The 25,280-nt window shown below is 46.0% G+C and overlaps 1 protein-coding gene across 3 annotated transcripts in view; it reads left to right on the top strand.

The window, feature by feature from the left end:
• The window catches only part of ABLIM3 (actin binding LIM protein family member 3), a 119,757-nt gene that overhangs the window by 82,351 nt on the left and 12,126 nt on the right, over nt 1–25,280 (top strand). Inside the window, exons 9-17 of one of the 3 annotated variants that reach the window (XM_050794008.1) lie at nt 8,210–8,268; nt 10,785–10,856; nt 15,025–15,180; nt 16,802–16,831; nt 17,318–17,447; nt 18,225–18,323; nt 20,033–20,080; nt 22,398–22,532; nt 23,982–24,046. In XM_050794008.1, coding sequence (XP_050649965.1) covers nt 8,210–8,268; nt 10,785–10,856; nt 15,025–15,180; nt 16,802–16,831; nt 17,318–17,447; nt 18,225–18,323; nt 20,033–20,080; nt 22,398–22,532; nt 23,982–24,046 — 794 coding nt within the window. The remainder of the gene's footprint in view (nt 1–8,209; nt 8,269–10,784; nt 10,857–15,024; nt 15,181–16,801; nt 16,832–17,317; nt 17,448–18,224; nt 18,324–20,032; nt 20,081–22,397; nt 22,533–23,981; nt 24,047–25,280) is intronic. The other 2 variants (XR_007726469.1, XR_007726470.1) reach the window with 2 other exon arrangements.

Raw genomic sequence — 25,280 nt, 5'->3', positions numbered from 1 at the left:
TCTGAAATTGCTTACTAAATTTTGCATGCTAGGTGTGTTTCTCTAGGGAGAGAGTCCATAGCTTTCATCAGATTTTCAGAGGTGTCCATGGGCCAAAATAAAGTGAAGAGTCTTGGTTCTGTGTTAACACAAATCCGAAACAGAATCTCGAAGATTTGTTTTGATAATTACAACAAACCCTTCTCTTGTGTAACTGAATCTATTTCAGATTACTATTTTTTATTATTATTATTTTTAGCTCAGGGGATATAAGGTCCTGGTTTCAGGAGCTGTGTATTTCTGGCACGGCTGGGATGTAACTCAGAAAAGGTGCACTAAGCTAAGAGATGTTCAAGTGAGGGCCTCCCGTTGTGATGGGTTGTGGAACGCCAGCCCTCAGTCATCATCTACGCATTTCATGAAACCACCCTCTAAAAGGCACTATTGTAGTATTGGTTGCTATAATTTCGTAGTTTAGCATTATTACTTTAAATTGGATTTCTCTACTGACAGCTTAGGTTGTAGGAGTTATGCTTAAAAACTTTAAATCTTATGTTTCCCCAATCCTGCTACCTAATTTTAGATTCTTCAGACATATTCTGTTACTGTACTAAATTGATACTTCCTAAAGTCTGACTCTACTAAGCATATTTCATTTTAAATACAGTATATTTTAATTTTTGATGAGCTGCCTTTTTTTCCTGGATTTTAAGGGTTACCAACCATCTTGAATCATATAGAAAGTGTTACAGTATAGTAGCTAAAGGTTTGTATTTCTAAAGTTTGTTTCCAGCTTCTCCTCTCTCAGGTCACCACAAACTCATGCCGATGTGGCCATTTTCTCACCTATCACATGTCACATCGACTTCAGCAGTCAATTTGTCCATGTTGGTCAGAATTAGGTCCAGAGTAGCAATTTCCCGGCTTACTTCCTCCATTTTCTGAGAAACAAAATTGCCTGCTGGGCAAGTCAAGAACTTGTCAGATATTCAGCTTTTAGCTCGATGAGACGTTTTATTAGTCTAGACTTTTCAGGTGACAGAAACCTAACTCAAGCTATGTTAGGCAAAAGAAGATTGATCGGCTCACAGAACTGAGAAGCATCTAGGAGCAGCACAGCTGGGTGGAGGGGCCCATGAGCACCATCAGGTTCTTCTCCCTGTTTCTTTTTATGTTTGGTCCCATGCTCTCCTGCCCAGACTGGCTGCCTCCATGCAGCGGGCCAGAGGGCCTGGCCAGCCACCATCAGCACAGAGAGGCAGCATGTCCCGATAGGCTCAGCAGAGAAATTCCAGAGGGTCTGAGGACCTGTTTCCCACACCCAGGCCAGGGTGGGGAGACAGAGATGGACAAGCAGGTTAGAATCTAAGCTCCTTAACCCCCAACTTCCCATCTGTAAAGAGGGATGAGGCTAGTCTCCATCTCACAAGGCTGCTGTGAAGATTAAATGAACTAATGAATGCATAGTAAAGACTCAGCCCAGGGCCTAGCACTGCTGGTTCTGCCAGTCTGAGCTCCTGATAACCAGCCAGTTATATAGAAATGGCCATTCCCATGATGCAATGCACTAGTAAGTGCTTGCTGTTGTCAATATTATCATCATTTTTAAGAATATTTAGCATAAGGTGCAGCCTATGTACTCAATAAATGGCAGTTATTATTTTTTATATTTAAGCACTATTGTTGTAAAGTGTGTGACACAAGGCCTGGCATCGACACTCCATAAATATTAGTTATAATAGTAACAATACGAATAATAAGAATACTTAGGGCCTGGCACATACGAAGCACTCAATATACTTTAATTACTGACCCAACTGTTATTATCAGCACCTATGATTTCTTGTGAATTACAAGGCAACTCGGAATTGCCATTCCCCTCATCCTGCCCGATATTCTCCATGGTAACTAAGCACTTTTCTCCCTCCAGCCTCTTTATTAAGCTTCGGGCCCACTTCATCATGTCAGCTCCAGGCAAGCTGGTCTTTCCCACTTCTCCTGAGGTGCCCTTGTCCCTGGGCACAAGCCCAACCTCCCAGGAGGGTGTGCTGGCAACCAAGCCAGGCTTCTGTTCAGTGACTCCACCTGCATGGCCAGCCTGCCATGTGTTGCAACCCCCTCGCTCGCCCAGGCCCCAGCTTCCTGCTCCCCTCAAGTCTCCCTTTTACTGCTCTCCCCTTCCCCAAACTAGATCCTGGCACACAGATTATTTTTGTAGGTAGAAGAGAGGAGACAATAATAACAACAATAACCAACACTTATATAGTCGCTGACATAGGCGGACACTGTTCTAAGTGCTGTGCATGGATTAACTCATTAATCCTCAAACCAAACCTATGAGGCAGATACTGTTGTCATCCCTGTTTTATAAATAGGGAAACCAAGGCACAGAGAGGCAACTGACTTGCTCTAGACGATGCAGCTAGTAAGTGATGTAGCCAGGATTGGAACCCCTTAAGAATATTACATGAAATTATGCATAGAGTGCCTGATACCAGTAAAGATTTACTAACGCCCGAGATTATAATGATCACATTGTTGTTATTACAGGGCAGATTCAATAGCATTGTTCACTCCTCTCTCCTGCCGAGTTTGGCACTTTCAGTAACAAAAGAGCACCAGAGTGCCTTGGTCTACAGAAGCAGTGCACCTGCTGGGAGGAGAGGAATGGGAAATTTTTTATGTTAATGTAAAATTCTCATAACATAAAGTTAACCATGCTAAAGTGTACAATTCCGTAGCTTTTAGTGCATTCACAATGTTGTACAACCACCATCTCTATCTAGTTCCAAATCATTTTCATCACTTCAAAAGGAATCTTCATACATGCCATTAAGAAGTCACTTCCCGTTCTCCTCTCCTCCAACCCCTGGCAATCACCAATCTGTTTTCTGTCTCTATGGATTTATCACTTTTGTATGGCTCATACAGATGGAACCATACAATATATGTTCTTTTGTGACTGGCTTCTTGCCCTGAGAATAATGCTTTCTAGGTTCATCCGTATCGTAGCATGTATCAGTAGGTCATTCCTTTTATGGCTGAACAATATTCCGTTTTTGGATCTACCACATTTGTTTATGTGGATGAAGGTGCTTTTCAATTTTTTATTTCCATAGGTAATCAGGGAATAGGTGGTGTTTGGAAGCTCTTTAGTGATGTTTTGTGAGATTTTAGTGCACCCATCACCTAAGTAGGACACAATGCACCCCATTTGTAGTCTTTTATCCCTCACCTCTTTCCCAACCTTACCCCTGAGTCCCCAAAGTCCATTGTGTCATTCTTATGCCTTTGCATCCTCATAGCTTAGCTCTCACTTGTGAATGAGAACATACAATATTTGGTTTTCCATTCCTGAGTTACTTCACTTAGAATAATGGCCTCCAATTTCATCCAGGTTGCTGTGAATGCCATTATTTTGTTCCTTTTATGGCTGAGTAGTATTCCATCATATATATATATGTATATCACATATATATATATCACATATATATGTATATCACATATATATATCACATATATATGTATATCACATATATATATCACATCATATATATATATCACATATATGTATATCACATATATATATATCACATATATATATATATACATATATATATATATATATATATCACAGTTTCTTTATCTACTCATTGATTGATGGGCATTTGGGTCGGTTTATGGGCATGGAGATTTTAAAGGAGCAGTTCCAAGGTTCCTCCCAGTCTATTGCCACAAAGATAGTGCTGCTGTCATAAAGGCAGAGGTCTGAGAAACCTCATCCTGCTATGGTGAAAAAAAATCCAGAGGCCGGGCATGGTGGCTCACACCTGTAATCCCAGCACTTTGGGAGGCTGAGGGGGCCAGATCATGAGGTCAGGATACCGAGACCATCCTGGCTAACACGGTGAAACCCCATCTCTACTAAAAATACAAAAAATTAGCCGGGTGTGGTGGCACGCACCTGTAGTCCCAGCTACCCAGGAGGCTGAGGCAGGAGAATCACTTGAACCTAGGAGGTGGAGGTTGCAGTGAGCTGAGATCGCACCACTGTACTCCAGCCTGGGCGACAGAGCAAGACTCCATCTCAAAAAAAAAAAAAAAATCCAGAGAGGAAACCTGCTGTAAGAGAATACCCTAGCTAGGGTCAAGGCCAAAAACTCAAATGCCCACATCAAGGAGTGGGAAGGGCTGGGAGTCAGAAAGTAGGGAGGGTCACTGGTGACCTGCAATATCTAAAAATCTTCAGACTCAGAACCTCCCAATGGAGGTTCTTTCAATCACTGTGCTTGTAAGTTCTAGAATGCCAACATTCTAGAAGACTATGATACCAGCTCCAGCTTTGGCATTAAAAAACAAAAAGCATTGGCTGGGCATGGTGGCTCATGCCTGTAATCCCAGCACTTTGGGAGGCTGTAGCGGGCAGATCACCTGAGGTCTGGAGTTCGAGACCAGCCTGGCCAACATGGAGAAACCCTGTCTCTACTAAAAGTACAAAATTAGCCAGGTGTGGTAGTGCATGCCTGTAATCCCAGCTACTCGGGAGGCTGAGGCAAGAGAATTGCTTGAACCCAGGAGGCGCAGGTTGCGGTGAGCCAAGATCACGCCATTGCACTCCAGCCTGGGCAACAAGAGTGAAACTCCATCTCAAAAAAAAAAAAAAAAAAAAAGCCTTGGCAAATCTAACATCAGGATACAACAGAGAGGTGGGTGGCTTCCCCAACATTAAATCAGCCCCAAATGTTACAGGTGTGGTGTGTGCTATAACCAGTCAAAGAGATAAGACTGACTACTGACTCTGCTAAGGATTAAAAATGGCCTTAATACCTGGCTGACAGATAGTTTTGGAGATTCACATCTCTGTCTCTGAGTCAGCTGATACAGAAATAGCTAATCCTTCACTTCCATAACCTCATAGTAGGTTTTAACTGCAGAGCCTGGAATTGTGGGTGACAATCTCAGAGGACAAGAGAATGTGACTCATGGAACCAGGAGTTGAACAAGCAGAAAATGTACTCTTACAAAAAGCTAGAGCTCTGTCTTGTAAAATTGGTTTCTTTATCACATAACATTCCAAGAAAGTAAATTTAGAGTGTTTTCTGGTATTTAGCCCTGTGGTTCTCAAATTATGAGTCATAAAATCACCTGGGGAGCATGTTAAATCACAGATTCCCAGGTCCCACCTCCAGGAAGTTGGTGTCAGTGGCTTCAGCCGGGGGGCCCAGGAATCTGAATTTTACCAGGCTGCAAGACAAGTGGTCCACAGGTCACAGTTTGACACGCCCCAATATAGTGAATATGCTTGCAGACTCAGTCTGGAGCTGTAGCTGTCTAATCAGAGTCTAGATTGTACTACTTGTCCAAATCTCTGAGCCCAACTTAGAGAAGCCAACTGCCTAAGATAGAATGCCGTATTTCTTTTATTTGTTCACTCAATGAGTATTTATTGAGAATCTGCAGTCCCTGCAGATATATCTGTAGGTAAGATAGACATGAATCCCTCTTCTCATAGAATTTACATTCTTATCGGGATAAATGGATAGGGGCAAATAATTATCTTGTCTGTACAGTAAAACCTGTTAAGATGGAAACAGAATCTCTAAGGATTTGGGGGGCTGGTAAATATCCCTTAGCGTAAGTACCATGTGCTGAGTCTCCTTCCTAATATCCCTGCTGAGCATTTATATACCCAATGTGTACTTAAACACTTTTAGGGACAAGGGCTCACTGTCAGTTCAATAAGGCCATTCAGTTCTTAGGTGTTAAATGTTTCTTCCCTGAACCCCCTGCCCTTAGTCCTAGTTCTACTTTATAAGACTTGCAAAACAAATTAATGCCTCTTCCTACAGAGAGTCATTAAAATCTTCAAAACTAGTTTTCACCATTCTGTTAAGTCTGTTCTTCAGGGTAAAGACCCAGCCTTAGAACTGCATTTGAGCCCCCTTCCTAGGATGGCCACCATTCTCCCGTGGGTGCATTTTATCTAGTATCTTTTTGGGGAAAAAAATACAAAGGTAGGGTCCAATGAGTCATTCACATGCATTTCTTTATTAAACACACATGGGCCAGGCACTGTTTTTGGCTCTGGGGATAAAGTCCATGGAAGAGAAAAACCATCTTCTTCACCATAACGTTGTCCTTCTGTTAATGCCACATTGTTGAGCTATTGGCCAAGGGAATAAGCTCAGAAGACTGTAATTTCACAGGGATCTTCATGAACAAATCATCTTTTCTTGCATTCTTTATCTAAGTTTATTGCTAGCTACCAACTAACTTTTTTTAGCCTCTTTTATTTACAGATATACTACCAACTCCCAAATTCTGATGTTTTTCATTTCTATTTTTTTTCTTGTTTGATCCTCCTCTCCTTGTTTCTTATGTAAATATGCTTTCCAGTATGCAGAGTACTGAAGCTAATGACCATTTTTGGCTCAGTTTTATTTCAGAGTGATATGCCAATGTCATGGGGTTAGAAAGCAAAAGAAACCCTCTAGTCTGACCCCCTCACTTGACACATTATTTCCCCGCATGAGGACTTCTGCCCTCTTGATCTTTCCTATGCTTCTTTAACTTAAGTTCATGACCTCCTCAGACCTCTGTGTCCATCTCATTCATTTCCTACAGGGACCTGTAACATGTGTTTCCTGCCACAGCCACAGTCATAAACAATTCCTGATAGATTCAGAAGCAACTCAAAGAGGAACCGGAAATGCTCTCTCTAATAACTCCCTAAAGTAAGAATCCCGGCACACAGCTTGGTAGTGGACACACCCTGTGATTGCTGGATCAAGCCACAGACTCAGAGTCCCTCTACTGGGCTCTGAGAACCACTGCATTTTACTTTAGAAAGAATTAAACTCAGTTGAATAATTAGGAACACCCAAGAATGTCGGCAGACAAAAATCAAAGATTCCTGTTCCGCAAAAGACAAAACTGCCCATAAAATTAGAATCTTGGAGATGAAAATAATCTTCAAGGCCATCCAAATCCCACCTTATTGTTCTTCAGATGAGGAAACTGGGACCCAGAGAGAGGATGTGTTAGGGGCTGAGCAGAGACAAAAAACACAGGCCTCCTCACTTCAGGCCTCTCTTCTCTTTTTCACTCCGAATTATTGACCTTTCACCACCATCTCATCCCTTAGCTAGTATTCCAGTCCTGGGGGTTCCAGGCAACAAAGCATAATATAAAGTATATCCTAGAAACAAAGTCAGACAAACAAATGCCATCTGGGTGCTCAGGAATCCAGCCATTGCTGGCTCCTTTCCTTTTAGGGCTGGTTATAAGGGGGATGGCTCCAGAGGGATAATATGTTCCTATTTTTCCTTCTAATCCAGGACACCTGTCCCTTCTCTGGGGAATGTGTCATATTTGGGGCTGCTTTTCAACATGTGGGCAGCCACCTGTTGTTCATGCCTTTCCAAATTGGCCTTTCGGGTTTGGGGCTGGCCAACTGGACCCCCACCCACAATGAAATGTGGGCGTTAGCAGTGTACTAAATTTGAAGAGTCTGGACCCTCTGAGGAATTAGCAGGTCAAAGCAATGCTCTCAAGCAGAATATACACCATGACACCTCCTCCCCCTTAAATGTGATAGCTCTGGCAGACCGTCATAAGTCTTTAAGAGAAAAGAAAGCTGGAGTTCACCATGCTCTGTCACTCTTTTTTATCCACACTGTCATTTATTCATTCGAGAAATATTTATTGACCACCTGCTATGCGTCACTCACTGCCAATCATATACTCATCTCTTCACCCCACAAACATGTACGGGTCTCTTCTAAGAGCAAAGTCCCATGCTGGGGACTGTGGGAGATGTAGCAATGAATAAAGCTCAGTTCCTACCCAGAAGAAGCTCTTGATTTAGTGAGGAATGAAAAATCCACAAGCTACTGTGCCGTAAGGCTGTATGTGTGGAAAGAGAGACAAAGAACTATGGATCACAGAGGAGAGAGAAGTCACTCCCAACTGGCAGGTAAGAAAGTTTGCAAGAGGATGTCATGTGAGCCCTAGACCTTGAGGAATGGGTAGGATTTGGACACACAGAAAAAGATGTGAGTTGTCGCATAGGTCTGAGAGGTGCCAGGAGGAAGCTGGGAAAGCCAAGGAGGCCCTTCTGGCAGACGTGTAAGGGACATATGCTGACCATGGAGTAAATCAAGGTGGGGCATGGGGAGAGTGCTGGAGGGTTTGAAAGGTCTGACTCTTCATTACTTTCCTGACCCCTTAGGTTCTGAGGTTTGGCACCCCATCTGCAAACAGGCAGCCCGGGCAGAGAAGAAGTTAAAGGTAAGCAAGCTAGTAGATCCCAGACCAGCACTCCTACTTTGCTACTTTCTGCCACAGGTTAAGGGAGCTGTGCTTTGGGACAGGGTCAGCATTCCATAGTGTGCACACTCCCAAATGTGTGCCTATGTCCTTGGATTTTCCTAACGGCAACACCTGCCCCATGGGGTTTTTGAGGGGGTTAAGATATCGGATATGAAAGCACTCTTAAAACTGTAAAGCACTGTATTCCTGTGAGTTTTGTGTTTCTGGGGGGAGGCTGTAACTCTACCATTGCTCACCAAGATGGCGGCCTCGCTGGGACCATGGTTTTTCCCAGCCTAAGGTCGCTCATTAATAATAATAGTTAATAATGTCACAGTAATTGACAGTTTACAAAGTATCTTCACAGCCACTGTCTGATTTTACTCCTTTAACCCTGTGAGGCAGATGGGCAAGAAATTTTATCTTTGCCTTGCCTGTGAGAAAACCAGGTCTAAAGAGGTGATGATTTGCCTGCAGTAGCAAAGCCAGGCAGAAGCACAGCCGACATCCCCAGGTATGCACGGGGCCAGCTGAGGTCCTGCGTCCCTCTGAATTACTGTGCTCTGACAAATGTCAGGAAGCCTTGTGAATCTGGGTTCCTGACACTGCAGAGAGGGGTTGAGTCTTCCAGGCTGCGGGAGGGATCCATTTTCTAGGTCTTTGATGATGTGGAGGAGACACCTGGGGTGTGTGTTGGGGGATAGGCAATGGGGCCTTCACATCCTGGCCCCCAGATATCAAGTTGACCCCTTGGGACTCTATTGTGTTACCCACTAGAGTCTCTCCAACTAGAAAAGCAAGTGCACAATTTCTGAGCAGCTAAACATGTCTTCCTTGCTATCTCATCCACTTAATGAAAGTTTTCTGAAAGAGCCAGTCTATTGATGCATAATTATTTTTTTAACCCCTGAATTTCTTTCCCTGTTTCTTCCAAGACCCTCTTCCATTTCAGGTGTAAGACCTACTTGTCCCTTTCTTCATTTTCCTCCTCTTTGGTGGCATTTCCCAAACTTCAGTCATCCTCTACAACCCTGATGCCTGTTGCCATATCTGGGCACCACCTGTTTCATTATATACTTAATATTTTTCTCTAAATCAAGTCACTACTTTTTATTAACTTAACTTATTTTAAAATAAAACTTTATATTGCCATGTGGAAACCAGTTATACTTGCTATAAATAGAAGGTAATCATAAAATAAATTCAATGGTAATGAAATAATTCTTAAGAATAAATCTTTAAAATTCTAGCTAGACAATGTTGCCTGCACTCTCTTTGTTTAAAAAGGGAAATTGGGTTGGGTGTGGTGGCTCACGTCTGTAATCCCAACACTTTGGGAGGCCAAGGCAGACGAATCACTTGAGGTCAGCAGTTCGAGACCAGCCTGGCCAACATGGTGAAACCGCAATTCTACTAAAAATACAAAAATTAGCTGGGTATGGTGGCCCATGCAGCTACTCAGGAGGCTGAAGCAGATGAATCACTTGAAACCTAGAGGCAAAGATTACAGTGAGCCAAAATTGTGCCACTGCACTCCAGCCTAGGTGACAGAGCGGGGCTCTGTCTCAAAAATAAAATAGGAAATTGGCAATTGTTGAGAGAGTTGTTGAAATGTATTAGCAACAAACTGAGACTGCCTCCTTGATCTAATCAAGGGGATTGAAATGTTAGATTTTACTCTCTAACTCTATGATTCAGTATTATCAAGTGTTGCACCTTCATCTTCCCAGAACCACCGCTAGTTCACAGTCCACTGTTTAGGAAACTTTATAACCCCACATAGAATGCTTTAAATTGTAGGATGAGAAAACTGGGAGAGAATCAAGTGGTCCTGAAGCTCAGCCTCTATATTTTACAGATCCAGAATCCAAGATGCCTAAGACCACATATTTCACCCATGAGTCCTTGATTCCTAATCCCTTTACATCATGCAGGCACCCTCTTATGCATTAGGACTGACATCATGCTGCTCTGCTAAGGAAGCTATTAATCCATCATGGCCATTTTTCAGAGACAGTTTTTTTTTCTTTTTTCAAGTTTATCACTTAAGTTGATGTCAATTTGCAATTAATACACTGTAAAGAATCAGCATATTGTGCAATGACATGAAGTTTAACCCACTTTTACATTTTGAATAAACAAACTCCCAAGGAATGAATACTAACCAATTTTATTTTTTTTAAAGTAAATACATTATTGACTGGGATAACTCAAAATGAAAACTTTTATGAGTAATTTCCTATTTAGACTGCTAGCTGCAAATACATAGAAAATAAATCCATATTCTGCCCCCAACAGCCTGAAGTCCTTGCATTTTAGATCTCATTCACACTCAGACCTTGACTTAAAAGGCAAAGAATAAGAAGGAAGTACAGAAGTAGCCAGAGAGTACTTTAATGGTATTGCTAATGTTGCATTCTTAACCCCCTTTCTCACCCTCCCCACCAAGCTCAGGTTGCAGCTTCTCACCTCTTCTGTCTTCATCTCTTCCACAGCATAGACGGACATCTGAAACCTCCATCTCTCCCCCTGGATCCAGCATTGGGTCACCCAACCGAGTCATCTGCGTATGTATCACTTTTCTTCCACCAAAGGGCCTTCCTTATTCCTGACCTGGTGTCTAAAGAGTCACTAAGGACGAGGGAGCTCTCAGGTTTTCATCCAACTGACATTTGATGCATGCTCTTCACATGCTAGGCTCTGTCCTAGGTCTTGAGGATTCAGTGGGGTACAGGGAGGACATAGATCCTGCCCTCATGAAGCACACAGTCTAGTAAACCCAGTTTCAGGAATAATGCAGAGTTCCATGGAGCACGAGAAAGAAAGTACAATGACAACAAGAGCCCTTGCTGAGTTCTAAAACCAATGCAAGGCACCTCCTTTCCCACTACTTAACTGAGACAAGCAAGAAAAAACTGAGGATCAAAGTGGTATTCTGAATAGGTATTAGGTGGAGTATTGATGTGGAGATAGAGGCAGAAGGGAGAAGGAAGCCACATACACATGTGGAAACATGGCTGTAAAGAATTTGCAAACATAAGGAAGAGCTTTCTAATCATGTGGGAAGTCTAGGGATGCAGCAGATCCACCTCCATGTGTCTGACCTCCCATCTCCACAGGCATTCAAACACAGAGAGACTCATCATTTGCCAGGGATGTAGAAGAAGAGACAGAAGTTGAGTTCAATGACCTCAGAGGCCCCTTGTATATGGCATTCATTCATTCAACAAACATGTGCCAAGCATTTACTCTGCTAAGTGCAGTGCTCTGCTCTGGGGAAATGGTGATGAACTACACAGACTTGATGCCTGTCCTCATGACATTGAACACACAGTGCCATGAATCATCAATTGCAGTTATAAATTCCAGGAAGGAAAAGCACAGGGTCCTCTGATGATGCTACAGATAAACAGAGGGACCTGACAATCTAGGACTAGTTGGGAGAAGGAAGAAACATTAAACTCAAAGGAGAGGGATAAACAGAAATAAGCTAAAGGAGGTGGGAAACGCAGAGCCAGGGAGAACTGAAATGAGCAGAAAACCTCAGTCTGATTGACTCTGGACTGTTCCAGCCTTCCACATGCCAAAGGAGCCAAGAAGACCAGAAATGTGGGGAAAATGGTCTGTAACAAGAAACCTACTCCTCACAAGAAGCTCTAAATATAATCACCAAACCAGCCAAGCCCTGGCCCTGTCCACTACTGCTAGATCATTACTTCTAATCCACATCCAGTCTCCTCTTTGATCCTTGGATGATGCCCATTGACGGGACTATGGGCACCTTTCCTTTCTTCTCTGGTCAAATGGAGAAAAAAGAAAAATGCTTAAGAGTTACCACTGACTGAAATTTCAATATGGGTCAATACTACCATGTGGCTGTCAAAAAAAGACAAGCTGCTTTGATCACAGGCTGTACTCATTGAAGATTCCTGTCTAAAGCAAGAAAGGTGATAGTCTCCCTGGCACTGTGAATGGGGCCAGACCACAGCAGGATTAACGGGCTTAGTTTCCAGGCACGCACGGTGAGAGTGTTATTGACAAATGTGAGTATGTTTCCAGAAGAGAGTTACTAGAACAGGAGCACTCAGGGAGCTGCTGCACTGTAATACCGTTCATCACTAGCTGGTCTCCCGGTGCTACTCAGGAGCCTCAGAAACCTTTGTGAAATAAGCCCTGATGATGTTCACCTGGGAGTCCTGGAGAAAGTTTCTCAGAATTGCCCCTGTGATAAGCAACTTCATTACAGAATGGAATTTATGATGGCGGCTAAGAACACCTGTGCTTGTGCCATCCAACTAGGGGCTTACACATTGAGATCAGTTGTCCCTCACATCCTAGCAGAGGCATGTGTCTCCCCTTCCAGCCTCTCCTCCTCTCACCGTGTATGGTGCCTCGTGCTCAGCTGCTCTGGGGAATGACTGAACATGTCATAGAAGCCATGTTTTCAGTCAGCCCATCCCAAGCATGGTTTCCAAATTTGGAAAAAAAAATTCATCCATCTGCTTTGGATAGATGCAATAACAAGCATAAAGATGGATTTTAATTTAGTTTTCATAGACATTTGAGATTTGATATTCAAATAGAATTATCAGCGAACCTGAAATGAGCAGGTTCTTTCAAACTTTCAAACTTTACTCCATCTCCACTGACTTCTAGAATCATCTTCAGGTGGTTTGGCTTTGACCCATGTGTTCTCTTCCTTCCTTCCTTCCTTTCTGGCTAATTATGGTAGGATGCCTCTGATCAATTGGTGTGTCTCCAGACCTGAGGCTCATTTATAGCCCTGTAAACAAAGTGGCTATAGGAAGAAATATAAATTTAGTATTTTTGAGGTTTGGGGTAAAGTGCCAAGATGAATAGTTACGGGTCGAGATGAGTTTGGAAGATGCCAAGAGCTCTCAAGGTCAAGATCTAACATCCAGGACAAAAGCAGCAATTACTTCAGCAAGTGGACTCTCATCTAATAAAGGCTTTCTTTATCCACACACCCCCAGAACTGGTGCAGATGTGAGTGTCTGTACCAGGCAGGCTCTGGCAGAAATCAGGTGGCCTACCTCAAAGAGTTCAACTGAGGAGGGTTTCATGACGGAGGTGTGGGCAGAGTTAAGTGGACTCACAGGAGATAATGAGGTATCCAGGGACTATAGCAACATGATGTTATTACCACACTGGAGCTAAAGAGATGTGGGAAGGGAACAGCATTACCAAAGCTGGCAAGAGCTGGGGAAGTCCAGCCTTCAGAGAGAGTCAGGCCCAGCCCACAGCCAGCCAGGAAGGTTGCCAGGGGAATAAGTGTACCAGCCTCTCTCTCCATTCACCCTCTAATCTCTGCTGTTGCATCCCATTGGCTAAACCCAACTGAAAGCCGGAGAACAAAAGAGCCTGTGATACAGCCTAGGCAGTGTTCAGAGCATAGATTCAGGCAAGGAAGAGTGGACACTGGGTCTAGGTGAAACAGAGAATAAGCAGCATGAGAATAAGCAACAGTGCCCTGATAGCAGTGCTGATGTGGCAGCGATAGAATAGTGCAAGGGCTTTGGTAAGTTTTCAAAACAGCACAGCTTATAAGTATTTACGAATGCTGCTCCCTGTAGAGTAGTCTTGGCCCTGAGACTGTACCTGGCTCCTATGGCATTGGGAGAACATTATCAGACTAATACAGTCTCTGGATTCTCTATCTAGCAGCCTCTGTCGTAATTTGCAGCACCTCAGGACCTTGCAAGACAGATCTTGGTTGATCATAGCAAACACCAGGTCACAGAGGGAACAGCTGGAGGGCATGGCCGTGGAAAAGACATGGCTTCAGGAGCCATGAGATGCGGGCTGTCACATGCAAGGGGGAGCTTTCTTTCAATCCATGCAGCTCTAGAGGGCTGAAGTCTGCCAAAGTCAAGCAGAAGGTAGAGGCTCATTTCAGTTCAATGGAAGGAGCAGCTTTCTGAGTGCAGCCTTCTGACGGTGTAAGACAATGAACTCCCCATCCCAAGAAGACAGGGGAGGCCGCTGAAGAGGGCAGGCTCTCTGTGTTGAAATTTGGGCTCTTGCAACTTATTAGCTATATAGCCTTGGACAAATTAATTGATTTTTCTGTGCCTCTGGTTTCTTAGTCAAAATGAGGATAATGTTAGTGCCTACTACTAGAGTTGTGAATTGTATGGGTGAACTGAGTTAATCTACATAAGGGACTTGGTACAGAGCCTGGCTTATAATAAGTACTCACCAAATGTTAGCTAGTGTTTTACTATCATGATTATTTTTGTCTTTACCGTCTTCATCTTCTTCTTCAAGAATGCTGTGAATTGTGTTGTCCTCGCTCTGTGGGATTGGAAGGCAGTCAGCACCCAGGCTGTGTAGTTCAAGCTGAATTCAAACCCATTAGCCTAGTGGTGCAAATTGTATAACCTTTTGAGCCTCCATTTCCTCAGCTGGAAAATAGAAATGATATTGACATTTACTTCACAGAGGCGTTACAACATCTAGAGGAGATAATTCTTGTAAAGCACAGGGCCTTACAAACAATATGTGCTCAATAAATGTTAGCCCTGTTGGAATGGATGGCCTCTAAGACTGCTCTTAGTCTAACATTCTACTATTCTTCAATTTGATCCTAATCTTCTGTTTTTAGTGGAAACTGGAGAAGTTCGTTCCTTCTGTATCTTGTTTTTGTTTCCTCTCTCCATTCCCTTTTCCCTCTTATCTTTCTCTTCCTTTCCTGTCCATTTCCCTCTTCCCTAGGCTAAAGTGGATAATGAGATCCTTAATTACAAAGACCTGGCGGCTCTCCCCAAGGTTAAGTCTATCTACGAGGTACAACGCCCCGACCTCATTTCCTATGAGCCTCATTCCAGATACACGTCCGACGAGATGCTGGAGAGATGTGGCTATGGAGAGGTATCGCGTCTTGCCCTTCTCTCTGGGGCTATTGTAGGAAAGGAGGTTCCGCCGGGGTCCCCAGCCCTCTCCATCACAGACAGTTTGGCCTCCACAATGCTGGACCCAGACTCTTCTACCCTGGGATTTATGGCCAACATTTTTTAAATGAAGAGATTTCATTTGGCTTTCTGGCTTTTCTTGAAAATATCAGAGCTGACAACATTAAACCTACATTTCCACCATCTGGAGATGGGTGGCAGCACCCCCTATAGTCAGGACATGAGCTTTCCATTCTCCCCAGTCCTCCCATTCCCTGTTAATCCCAGCATTAAAGCTGAGAGCCTGTGACCAATTATTACTCAAGCTGTTGTATTTCTTATACTGTAGGAATTTTTCAGGTACTCAGCCCAAGGCGCTCATCTCCTGCCAGGCTCAATGGCCATTTGGGTTTATAATCCCTGATTAGACATGTTCTCTGGTTTTCGCACCAGGCCTTTAGCCCCAATGTCTCTTCAAAGGAAGAGACACTTTTATAAAGACGCAGTAACAGATGGCTTTTGAAATCATTAAATGGTTGCTAAACAAAAGAAAGTGTTCTCTGGAGATGGCAGCGCGGTAAGGGGCAGAATTACCCTGGAGGTCCTGTCAGTCTATATCCTAAAAGATTTCTAACCTTATCCCAGACCCCCTGAGTTAATTTGGGGCAGCAGAAGCCTGTCCTGATGGGCAGGGACCCAGGTTCTTGTCCCATCTCCACCATAACTAGCCTTGTGACCTCAGGCAAGTCTCCCTCCTCTCTAAGGAATTTGGGTTCCATTTGGTTGAAGAGTCCAATGCTGAGATTCTCCGGTTTCTGGCCCCTGAAACGGACCAGGAGAGAAAGATCAAGTGTTTAGTAGAAGCTGCTTGTCCTTCAGTTAGAGATGGCAAACTAGCGTCCATAGGTTGCAGTCAGCCCTCAGATTTGTTTTGTTTCACTCATAAAGTGTCTTTTGAAAATGCAAACTGGTTGTCAACATGTAAACGCTGGGAGATTTCACATAAGAATCGGCATTTCTGACTTTCTTGGAAAATTAAGATGCTGTGTAAATGCTGGGCAGGCATTCCAGCTGCTGGAGCTGAGGAACCACTGCCCTCTTCAGTCGAGACATCCCATCTCCAGCTGCTGCACCAGCCACCAGCTCAACTCCCTTGTTGGTGGCAGCAGCCTGGCCCCTGCTTAGCCATATATTTGGGTGCCGTGCCCTGGGCATTGTCTTCATGAACCGCAGAGGGGTCATGAACCAATAGAGAGACAGGGAAGGATGGTGACAATAGCCCTGAGCATGCGGTACAGAAGCCTGGGTCCAAGTCAAGTCCCTGCCACTGCTGCCCTGAGCGGCCCTGAGCCTTCACATTCTCTCTCTGGGCTTTGGATTTTCCCTTCCTAAAAGGCGGGCATAATCTCAAGGTGTCCTGCCTCCTATCAGTAGTCTGACCCTCTGGAATTCCCAGCGAGGCTGTTATCTGGAAAGGGGTACTGGGGGACTGCTGCAGGCCCTGTCTGCCGACCCGTCTAACCATGCTCTGTCCTTCCTCTTGTCCTCCTGTCATTCCTTCTGCTCGTTCCACAACTGCCTTCAAACTCTTCACTTCTAAGTCGCTGGGAACATTATCTCCCTACTCCCAGGTAATTCAGCTGGTAGAGAATTAAGTTGATATATAATTGTGCCCCTTTATGTGGACTTCACCCATCCCCAGCCCCCCGAAGGTGTCTAAGCCCTTGCCCAAGGTGCTCCCTGCAAGCAGGGAAGCTCTGGAGAGAGTCGGGTGCATGTCCTAGAGGAAGTGGCAGTGGCGTACAAGATGGAAATCTGCCCTTCTTGCCCAGAGATGGCCTCCCTCAGGCTTCTGGGATCGCTGGTCAGTATTCCAGGGATTGACCCCATGGATTCCATTCAAGGGCCTGCAAGTGTTGGGGGAAAGCCCTGGAAATTCTTTGCCACCTTCCTCAGGCTGTGTGTGTAACTTGGCGGCGGTAGGGGGGTGGTCTCTGTATTCACGCCTCAACCCCTAGAATCCTAGATTCCATGTCATGCCCACCTGCCTGCTAGACCCTTGGGCCACAGGCCCACTTAACGGCCAGCCATGCTCACAGCCCCATTTCCTCCCCCAGGACATCTACGAGAACCTGGACCTCCGGCAGAGACGGGCCTCCAGCCCGGGGTACATAGACTCCCCCACCTACAGCCGGCAGGGCATGTCCCCCACCTTCTCCCGCTCACCTCACCACTACTACCGCTCTGGTAAGGAAGGGGGAGGTCCTGAAGGGAGAGGAAGAGCCAGGGAGACAATGTAGTGACTTGGAGTCCCTGCTGCAGAGGGCACAAGGCTCCCCCACCATCTCCATCCCAGTGTGGCCCTCTGGAGGCCTATGGCCACCCAGGTGACCAGCTGGGCCTCTCTGAGCCCCTGAGATGGCAGGAGTGTGTGGCACTGAGAAGCAGCAGGAAGGTGGGTGGTGAGCTTCCAGGAGAGGGGGCTGGCAGGTGGCGCTGTGGCTCTGGCTGGAAGAAGACTCCACCATCCTCATGGCCTGCGCCATCCAGAGGGCAGAACCAAGAGACCAGAAATACGACTATGAACTGGCCTTCACCCGAGGGCCACCCCAGCCAGCCCAGTCAGGCCATCCACAGTCACCCTGAGGTTGGGGGTGAAGCCGGCACTTGGATGGAGGAAAGGAGCAATTAAGGGAGCGTCCAAAAGCGGGAGGTTCGGGGATGGTTGGGGAGATAAGAGGGACAAACTAAGATGCCTTCCTGGAGCTCAGTAGAGTTGGTCTTTACGCCTCACAAAATCTGACTTTGGGATCAAGTCAGGAAGCAAGGTCAAGCTTGTTTCTGCTACCGTGGTGCATGAGAGCACATGCTGCTTCCGCCCTGGAGCCTGAGCACGCTGGGACGCCCCAGCCCATCCCCCATCTCTGCTGTCATCACCTCACCGCTTCCTTAACTGCCACCGCGTTAATGCCTGTTTTCTCTGTGCCTCTGTTTTCTCTGGGGACCACTGCCTGCGTGCTCCAGGGCCCGAGAGTGGCCGGAGCTCTCCATACCATAGCCAGTTAGATGTGAGGTCCTCCACTCCAACCTCTTACCAGGCTCCCAAGCACTTTCACATCCCAGGTAGGCACTGCCAGCCCGGAATTCCTGGGATGGATGCATGCTCCGTGGGGTCACAGGTGCCTGCGTCTCCCCCTCGATGCCACACAGGCACCGAGAAGCTGGTTCCTGAGGGACCCCCCTAACCAAGCACCTGCACCAACCCTGTCCTCCAACCCCAACACACCCACGGGCTTCAGATTATCCACTTGACAAAACCAACCTCCATTAGGACATCAAAGAAGCAGTCCAGGGAAGAAAAGAGGCAGGGAGCTCGAGTGAGATACCGCGAATGCCTGAGGGCTGTGAGGGCCGCAGCAGGAGCACACAGTGGTGAAGGCCACATGCTTTGGCTTCAAAGCTCTTGGGATGGAATCCGATGCAGCTGCTTATAAGCTCATGACTGTGGGCCAGTTACTTGGCTTCCCAAGCCGCTGTTATTCCTTCTGTACAGCCAAGCACTGTTCTGGGCCCAGAGGTCGCAACTGTGCTCCACCCAGCCCAGATCCTGCCTTCATGGTATTTGGTATTTTATGTACTAATGTAGGAAGAGAGATAAAAAATGAGTAAACAAATATGTAGAGGATAATTTCAGGTAGCAATAGGTGCCATAAACATAAATAAAACAGGCGATCCTGAGATATGATGGGGCTGAGAGAGGCCAGGCTAGATGGGGCAGTCAGGAAGAGCTTCTTGGAGGAGGTAATATTAAAGCTGAAAGATGAGAAGGGGCCCGGCCTGGTGGCTCATGCCTGTAATCCCAGCACTTTGGGAGGCCTAGGCGTGTGGGTCATGAGGTCAGGAGTTCGAGACCAACCTGTCCAACATGGTGAAACGCCATCTCTACTAAAAATACAAAAACTACTTGGGCGTGGTGGCACGTACCTGTAATCCCAGCTACTCAGGAGGCTGAGGCAGGAAAATTGCTTGACCCTGGGAGGTGGAGGTTGCAGTGAGCCAAGATCGTGGCACTGCACTCCAGCCTGGGTGACAGAGCGAGACTCTGTCTCAAAAAAAAAAAAAAAAAAAAAAAAACGATGAGGAGCCAGCCTGTGAAGAAGCCCAGGAAAGACATCCCAGGCAGAGGGAACAGCACTATCATGCCATGTGACCGCAGGTCATGAGAGGAATTGAGAGGAAGACAGGGGCTAGATGACCGAGTGGCTGTGGTTTGGACAAGGTCTCCCTCTGAGTCACAGCAGAGCCAGGCCTGGACCTCAGTCTCCTGACACCAAGCTCAGTTTTTCACTCACATTCCCCTCAAGAGTTCATGCTGCTGTTTCATCTACACCTTCCTCAGCTGCCCTAGAGGGGTCCCATCCTGTCTGTCTTCGAGGGAGGGGGAGGGAGGTAAGCTGAAATTCGGCTGCAGCATCCTGGAGATTTTCACATGGAATGAGGTGTGGCCACTAGTGGAGGCAGTGGACACCTTCTTGCATGGGGCTCTGCTGAGCACACATACCCCTGTGCCTGCATGCTCACCCTTCAAGCCCCGGGTCCCCTCCTCAGCACCACTTGGATCCATCCATTCCTCTTCCCGCACGTTACTTGGAACCTGTTGGGATGAGGTTGGAAGTTCAACTTTGGAAGAGGAAGTCACCAGGGGAAAAAGATGGTGGCCCCTTGGAAAAAGTTGTTGCCCCTTCTGAGATCAACTGACCAAGTGCTGTCTCCTTTTCTCCTGTCTCTCTCTCTCTCCCCTCCCCACTGTCCCTTCCTGGTCTGTCTGGCAGCTGGAGACAGTAACATCTACCGGAAACCCCCGATCTACAAACGGCATGGTATGGTCAGAGGCAGATAGGACTTGGCCACACAAGGAGAAGGGGGAGGTTAACCATCTATGCAAATGGCCCTGCACAGGCCACCAGGAGCCACAAAACCCAAGGCTGCATCTTGGTCCTTCTTGTTGACTGCCCTGTCACCCAGGGTGACATTAGGGAGGAGTTTGGTGTCATTTCAAAAGAACAAAGTCCTCATGTCCCCTGAGTTCTTTCCCACCACCTTTGCAATCTCCCCCTTACCTGCTGTCTGGCATCCTAAGTTCCATAATTGGTAAAACCTTTGTAAAATGCACATACCCCTGGGAGAGACACACTCCAAGGCAATCATACTCAAAGTGTTCATTAGAATAACATGGGATGCATACAGATTCCTGGGCCCCACCCCAGGCTTACTGAATTTGAATTTTGTATTTGTCACAGTTTCTCCAAGTGATTCTGATGCTCAGCCCAGCTTGGGAACCCCCGCTCTAAGTTGTTCTCAGTCCCAGTCTCCTGAGAGTGGATGGAGACTTGCAGAGGAGATGTAGATGCGTAAGAAGCAGAGGGTCACTTCCTTCTTTCATTCATTCCTTGATTTAGTGTTTCTTAAAGAAGGATCTATGTACCATCTGCATCTGACAGACACTTAAAAGGCAGATTGTCTGGCCCCTTCCTTGTCCCAGACTCCCTTAATTATAAATATTGAGGGTGTGAACTAGGAATCTGCACTATAACTGGCTTTGTCCATGATTCCTACCTGCACTTAGTATGAGAACCACCAAGTCATTAATCACTGACACCACCTGTTCATTTTTGCAAAAAGTACTTACTAAGCCTCGATTGAACGAGCACATCCCTTCCATTGAAGTTGCAGAGGAGCAGCTGCCACCCTATGCACCTGCACTTGCTTAAGGGTCTAGCTGGATAACAAAGCAAGGCCCAGAATCGGTGGAGCTTGGAGATGAATGAAGCAGTCCTGCACCAGGTTCTGAACTACTTAGCCGGTGGAGTGGACAGTACAAGTTTAAATAGTGGCTCTGGGTGCCTAACATTCTACAGTTTAGACAGACATCCTTGGTTCCAGAGGGGGCTAAGCAGGGCGTCCGAGGTGAGTCTGTGAGCATGTGCACATCTGTACCAGCCTGTGAAGGACGTGCCATGTCCCCTGAGTACCCACAGAAAGAAACCAACCTGACAAAGGTGGTTTGGCTTTTTGCCTAGAAAAGGCCCCCAGGTCGCAAGCTTCTCAGGACTTCGTGGGATTTTCCAGGCGGGCTCTGAGGGGTGGCACTAAAGCAGACTCAAGAGGAGGGTTGCTTGGAAAAGAGGGCAGAGGAAAAAGCTAAATACAATCAGCCAGGAGTGGCTGCCCAGGACCCAAGTCAAAGAGAGAATCTGAAAGCTTTGGAAGCAAATGTAGTTGTGGGGGCTGCATAACCTGGGGCTAGCTGAAGCTGATCCACCACCCTCTGCCACTCTGGCTCCACAGAGCACAGAGCTTGTCCCTAAAGCTTCCTGTAGTTGACCATGAGAAATGGTCATGCAGCCACACACACTTCCCCAGCCCCTCTCTCTGCCCTACCAGCCTGTCACCCACGTTTGGGCCACTAGAAGTCACTGCTCTCTAAGTAGTTGTGACTACAGTGGGTCTTTTTGGTCACCCCTGTCCTGGGCTTACTTCAGGTGGAAGCTTGAAGCTGGATGGCACCTGAGCCAGCAGACCAATTCTGACACTTACAGATGAGGAAACCAAGGCAGAGATGGTAGGGCCTGCCCAGTGTTACAGCTGAGTAAAGTGGCAGAGCTGGGACCAGAATCCAGCTTTGCTGACTCCCTGTCTAGCACTCCTTCCTTCAGGCCATGTAGTTCCTGAGCAGAATAGGCCATCTCAGGTTGTGAGGAATCATGGCGTTCGAATTTATAACAAGGCAGGCTTCTAAAGGGCTAGGAAGGTAAGGCTTGGGGCTCACCTGGGACCTGTCGAGTCTTATTTGAGGAGCCATACCCTTAGAGTTCATTCTGGAACAGACCTGGAAATCCATGGAATGTGCTGGAAAGAGCTCTGGGCTGAGTCTGGTCCAGTTCTGGTGCTCACATGCTATGTGGTCTCAAGCAAGCCCCTTCCCCTCTCTGGTGCTCCGATTACTAAATGCAGAATGAGGGTTTGGCCCCAGTGCTTTCCAGCTCTGATGCTCCATGGCCCAGTCCTAACAGAGAGCCCTGACCCTGAAGTGGCCTCACTCCCCTGGGCTGGAGCCTGGTAGAGATAGGAAAAGGGTACACAGTCCCAGCCCGGTCACTCTGCCTTCCTGAAGTGCTCTCCTTGGGTCCTTTGCAGGTGATTTGTCTACAGCAACCAAGAGCAAAACAAGTGAAGACATCAGCCAGACCTCCAAGTACAGTCCCGCCTACTCACCAGACCCCTACTATGCTTCGGAGTCTGAGTACTGGACCTACCACGGGTCCCCCAAAGGTAGCACCCCCATAGGAGCTTAGGGCCAGGGCCCTATCACTTGTGCCAAGGACACGGGTGTTCAGAACAGTTGCCGACTCCTTTATACAATCATTCTGAATAAGAGTGCTTAGAGAGTTTATAACTGAGGGTGTTTATTCATTCAACAAATATATACTAAACACTGGCCATGGACCCTAGCAATACACTGGGGAGCAAAACAGACCAGGTCCCTGCCCTTGTGGAGAAGACATAGGCCCCAGCCATGAGAGGGACGTGATGCACAGAAGGTAGGAGAGCTGATGGCAGGAGCCTGCTGTCCAGCCTGAAGATGACAAAAGCTTCTCGGATGCAGTCACTCAGCTGCCATCAGGAGGGTGGCAAGGATGTAACACAGCAGAGAGTATAGAAATACCTCTGCAAATACCCAAGATGTGAGGAAGGATTCCATTGGAGGAAAGAAAAGGCTGTCCACTTAACCTTGAACTCACAAAGGAAGAGAAGCAATGAGGGAGGAGTTCCCCCGGGGTTTTGAGGGTTGAGGTAAACATTTTGATTGTTATCCTAAACAGTGAGTGGCATGATCACATTGAAAGTAGTGGCACGATCACATTTGTGCTTTTGAGAGACCACTTTGGCTGAGGGTAAAAAATGGTTTGGAGGATGGAGAAAGAGAGGAGGTGGGGAGGTGGAAGGCTTCTGGTAAGGGGGTCTCAGTGGTCCTCAGATACTACCTCACCCAATCATACAATCCAAGCTGTTCCCCTCAAGTATGGAGGGAAATTTTCATCAAGATCCACTCTGATTCAATGTCTTTACTAATTGAATGTGCATTCTGAGCAAAGCTTCATGGAAGCTCAGAGATAACTCTTTGGGGCTGGGCACCGTGCCTCGTGCCCATAATCCCAGCACTTTGGGAGGCCAAGATGGGAAGATCACTTGAGCCCAGGAAATTGAGACCAGCCTGGACAACATGGCACTTCGTCTCTACAAAAAAATTTTTTTTAATTCTCTGGGCGTGATGGTGTATGCCTGTGGTCCCAGCTACATGGGAGGCTGAGGCAGGAGGAGTCCTTGAGCCCAGGGGCTTGAGGCTACAACGAGCCATGATAACACCACTGCATCCTAGCCTGGGTGACAGAGTGAGCCCCTGTCTCAAAAATTTAAAAATTTAATAAAAGGATGACTCTTTTGCTACTCTCAAAGAAGTCTTCATCTAGAAAAGAAGGTAAGATACAAATACAACTATAACCAAGTGGGCAGTGATCCGTCCCTATGGGAGATGAGTGTTCACAGACCACAAAGGTAGCAGAGATCACTTTCAGCTGATGTGGGGCTTAGCTTAAATGAGACTGTTTCCATTGAAAAATAAGATTAAAAAGAAAGAAAAGTGGCTTTTCTTTTTTAAAAAAAATGCCTTAAGCCAGGCCGAGTGGGGTACACATGCTGATTTTAGCTGTCTTTTGACAGTGCCCCGAGCCAGAAGGTTCTCATCTGGAGGAGAGGAGGATGATTTTGACCGCAGCATGCACAAGGTGAGCAGGCCACACCACTGAGTAAGATGCTTAGAGCATATATCACTGAGGATCTTCTCATTTGAGTATATCGCTAAGGATCTTTTCATTTGCAAGTGACAAAAAAACAAATTCAAGTCCACTTATAATAGAAAAAAAAAAAAGCATAGCTTTGCATAACTGAAAAATCAAATGATAGCATTAACTTAAAGTATGACTAGATCCAATTGCTCAAAAAAATGCCATAGAAAATTTGTCTTTTCACTTGTGGGGCTTGCCTCTGGATTGGCTTCATAGTCAGGCAAGCTGTTTTCACATAATGGTAAGCAGGTGCTTGCAACCCTTGTTCATTGCTGGTGAAACCCTTGTTCCAGCGACTGTGGAAAACAATTTGGTGGTTCCTCAAAAATTAAATGTAAAATTACCATATGATCCAGCAATTCCACTCCTAGATATATACCCAGAAGAATTAAAAACAGGACTTAAACAAATATATATATATATATATATACCCATATTTGTGGCAGCACTGTTCACAACAGCTAATATATGGAAATAATCCAAATGTCCATCAGCTCATGAATAGACAAAATATGGTATGTCCATACCATGGAATATTATTCAGCCATGAAAAGAAGTGAAGTAGTGATACATGCCACAATACAGATGAACCTTGAAAACATTATGCTTAATAAAATAAGCCAGACACAAGGTCACATATTGTGTGATTCCATTTCCATGAAATATTCAGACTAGGCAAATCCACAGAGACAGAACATAGATTGGTGGTCCCCAGGCCCCTGGGGGAGAGGGGAATGGGGAGTGAGTGCTTCATGGGTATGGGATCTCCTTTGGGGGAAATAATGGTATTTGGAAACGAGATAGAAGTGGTAGTTGCACAACATTGTGAATGCACTAAATGCCACTGAATCATTTCCTTTAAAATGGTTAATTAGAAGTTATGTAATTTTCACCTCAGTTAAAAAGAAAAAGGTGGCTATCTGCCCATTGTTGAATCAATCACTGTGCCAGGACAATGGGATCCTGTCACTGGCCAGGCTTGCTTTTTTGTGCCCACCACCAGACCCCCACCCAGACCACAGGACAACTTGTGGAAGACAAGATGAGGTTGCAACAGTAAATATGGGTGCCACAAGGTGGGAGGCATGCTGGGAAGGCAAACGTGAGAACAGGCTGCTATAGAGAATGCGATCCTCAGCCTTGCCCAAGCCGGTTGCATCTCAGTGTCCTTTGT

The sequence above is a fragment of the Macaca thibetana genome, chromosome 6 (assembly GCF_024542745.1).
Source record: "Macaca thibetana thibetana isolate TM-01 chromosome 6, ASM2454274v1, whole genome shotgun sequence".
Classification (NCBI taxonomy): domain Eukaryota; kingdom Metazoa; phylum Chordata; class Mammalia; order Primates; family Cercopithecidae; genus Macaca; species Macaca thibetana.
The sequence above is the reverse complement of the archived record's forward strand: the minus strand, read 5'-3'. Positions and strand labels throughout refer to the sequence as shown.